Consider the following 2,591-nt stretch of genomic DNA (forward strand, 5'->3'; position numbering starts at 1 on the left):
GAGATTACTAATTTTGATATAGAGTAGGCATCAGTAACGGTAAAGCTAATTTTAAAAATGTAGAAAATCCTACATTTAGAATTTTAGATAAATAAAATTCTAAAATCTTCATGTTGAAGTATAAACCACTGGGTATACCGATTTATTGGTAGCAATATGTACTTAAATTAGACTATTTAAGAGCTAATGTGGGGTTTGCAGCTGCTGTGGGTGTTTAACTTTAACTCTGTCAAAATTTGCATTTAACCAGCTATAGAATAGATAAAAAATGCCTACTTCTGTAGTATTAAACAGGTCATTAAAGACATGTTTGTTTGAGCTTTACACACTGCGTTTTTGTATTGGAAATTGCTTCACTCCATTTCATACACATTCACCCAAAATTCAGTCTCTTATATTTAGCCTCATGTAAACTTTGGCAGCTCTATCTTTGGCTCGGGGAGCCACTCAATAAGATGATGCAGCTTTACAGGCTGGTTTAAAGTTAAAGTGTATCAGAAGAAAAACAAAAAGCACACACAGATGTAACTGAGATATGTGTCAGCATTGTGATTCTCTGTCTTTTTGCTCATTCTCTTTATTCATCGTCTTGAACACAGGCAGTAATTATATCACAGTAACAGCGGCACTGGTGGTCTGGTTGATGTAGAAGACAGTGACGATGATGATGATGATGATGCCAGCAGTGGTGAAAAAGAGCAAAAAAGTCTGTGTTGTTTTTGCATTTCTGCAGCCTCGCCAGATGACACCTCTCTTTCACACTGATTCAGCTTTTTTTCTCTCATTTCTGTCATTCCTATTGTCTGTCTTTCTTACATCTTTCTTTTCTTTTATGATGTTTCTTTAAAAAAAAAAAGTGCTATGACACAACTGACGCCAGTAAGCACCTGAAGTCCAGTCCCAGATCCTGCTTTGACTAGCTGGAAGATGGAGGTTGCGGGACAGGAGGAGGAGGATAAGGAGGGATGGAAGCACAGGAAGGAGGGAGAGGGAGAAAGAGTGGAGCGATAAGGAGGTTTAAAGAAAGCGCTCCCCTCTTAGTGCTGGATCCTCCTGATGGACTGAATCTGAGGAGTCTGGGCGTGGGAGCCAAATTCACGGTAACACTTGTACTCTCCTCCGCGACAGTCGCACTCCATGATGTACTGGTGGCCACGGTAGCCAGGGTACTGGTAGCACACAAAGCTGCAGGAAAACACGCACACAGACACACGCTTGAATCAGGTAAGCAGTCAATGCTTTCTAGTGGCTGTGTGTTTCTCAGCTGTGTGAAGGTGATCTAAAGTGACCGTGAACTTACGCTCCACTCTGAATCTGCATGGATCCAACTTCGTTGTTAAACCAGCCCATGGCCTGCAGGGAGGGGTAATCATCACACATCTCGAACTGACGTCCCATCATGTTCTCCATCTCAAAGATGATCATGCGGGAGTCCTTGTGGTTCTGTGCAAAAGAGAGAAAAAAGAAGTCTCAGCAGAATTTGAGAATAAGCTGATGTCAGCTAATGGCCGTTATAGTGTGCTGTGTTAACCTACAGCACAGCAGATGGGCCTGAAGGAGATCATTCTCTCAATGCGGTAGGAGTTGCTGCCACTATAAGCCTCAAAGCGGGGGTAGTCGCCCTTCTCCAGGACAAACTGTTGGCCGCAGAAGCTGGAGTGCTCGTAGCCCACCCAGCTGGAAGCCAGAAACAAATGAAAAGAATAATGAGCGCACCTTCTATCTAAACCACCCAAAATCTGAAGGAAAGACACTCCGTTTTAGTTTCTTTAAACAGTTTAAGGGTTTCCAGAAGAGCAAGGAAGCTCATCGGATACGTACGCGCCACACTCCACCTTCAGGGAGCGGATGTTCTCCATCCCACACTCCATGATGTTCTGGCAGCTGGCGGTAAACTCCATACGCCTGCCCTGGAAGTACTCCTGATCGTACACAGTGATCTGCAAAAAGCAAAGAGGGTGAACTGAGTACAGCCTGAATCAGATATTACTGTACATAGACTAAAAACTTGTGCTGCTGCTTGCATCCCTGCAAGATGATGTGTAAAGCATATGCTTACCTTCCAAGGGCCCATGGGCATGGGGTTTGTCAAAGCCATGTTGTCCTCTTTTTCAGCAGTACCTGCAGAGTAAAAAAGTACATAAATAGTCGGGAAAGGATGTGATCACAAAACCTGTGGCTCACTGTTTGTTGTGCCATAAATTTAAAGCCCAGGTTTGTCACACCACTTCAAGCCTCCTGCTCGCTCTTCTTTGCTGTTTTCACTTGTTGTTTTAAAATGACTTCCTCATATTATAGTTAATGCAATAAAACAAGGTACACGGGCTTCCTTCTGTTCTCGTAATACCACCTGTTGTTAGTTGGATTGTTGCATTAGAGGCCTAGGCTACATTACATTCATAGACTGGGAAACTGTGCTGTATTGGTAACTACTTTAACAACTTGGACCTACCCAAACTGGTGAGCTGTGTGTCGCAGGGTTCCACTGAACAGTGTGCGGAGGCAGTGTGGACGGGGGGTATATATACACCCACGGGTGTCAGGGGCCGGGGGGGGGCAGGCATGCCTGGACTCATGTCAGCACTTTGCTT

General features: G+C 44.2%; 1 protein-coding gene across 1 annotated transcript; it reads right to left on the bottom strand.

The window, feature by feature from the left end:
* Nucleotides 1–546: 546 nt before the first annotated feature.
* cryba1b (crystallin, beta A1b) lies at nucleotides 547–2,591 on the bottom strand. Its single transcript, XM_085174555.1, has 6 exons — nucleotides 2,453–2,591; nucleotides 2,060–2,121; nucleotides 1,822–1,940; nucleotides 1,536–1,677; nucleotides 1,301–1,443; nucleotides 547–1,185 (listed from the first exon to the last, which is right to left on the bottom strand). The coding sequence occupies exons 1-6, from the start codon at nucleotides 2,574–2,576 to the stop codon at nucleotides 1,038–1,040; spliced, it is 738 nt and encodes a 245-aa protein (XP_085030681.1). The 5' UTR covers nucleotides 2,577–2,591; the 3' UTR covers nucleotides 547–1,037.

This window comes from Neolamprologus multifasciatus, chromosome 10, assembly GCF_963576455.1.
Source record: "Neolamprologus multifasciatus chromosome 10, fNeoMul1.2, whole genome shotgun sequence".
Lineage (NCBI taxonomy): Eukaryota > Metazoa > Chordata > Actinopteri > Cichliformes > Cichlidae > Neolamprologus > Neolamprologus multifasciatus.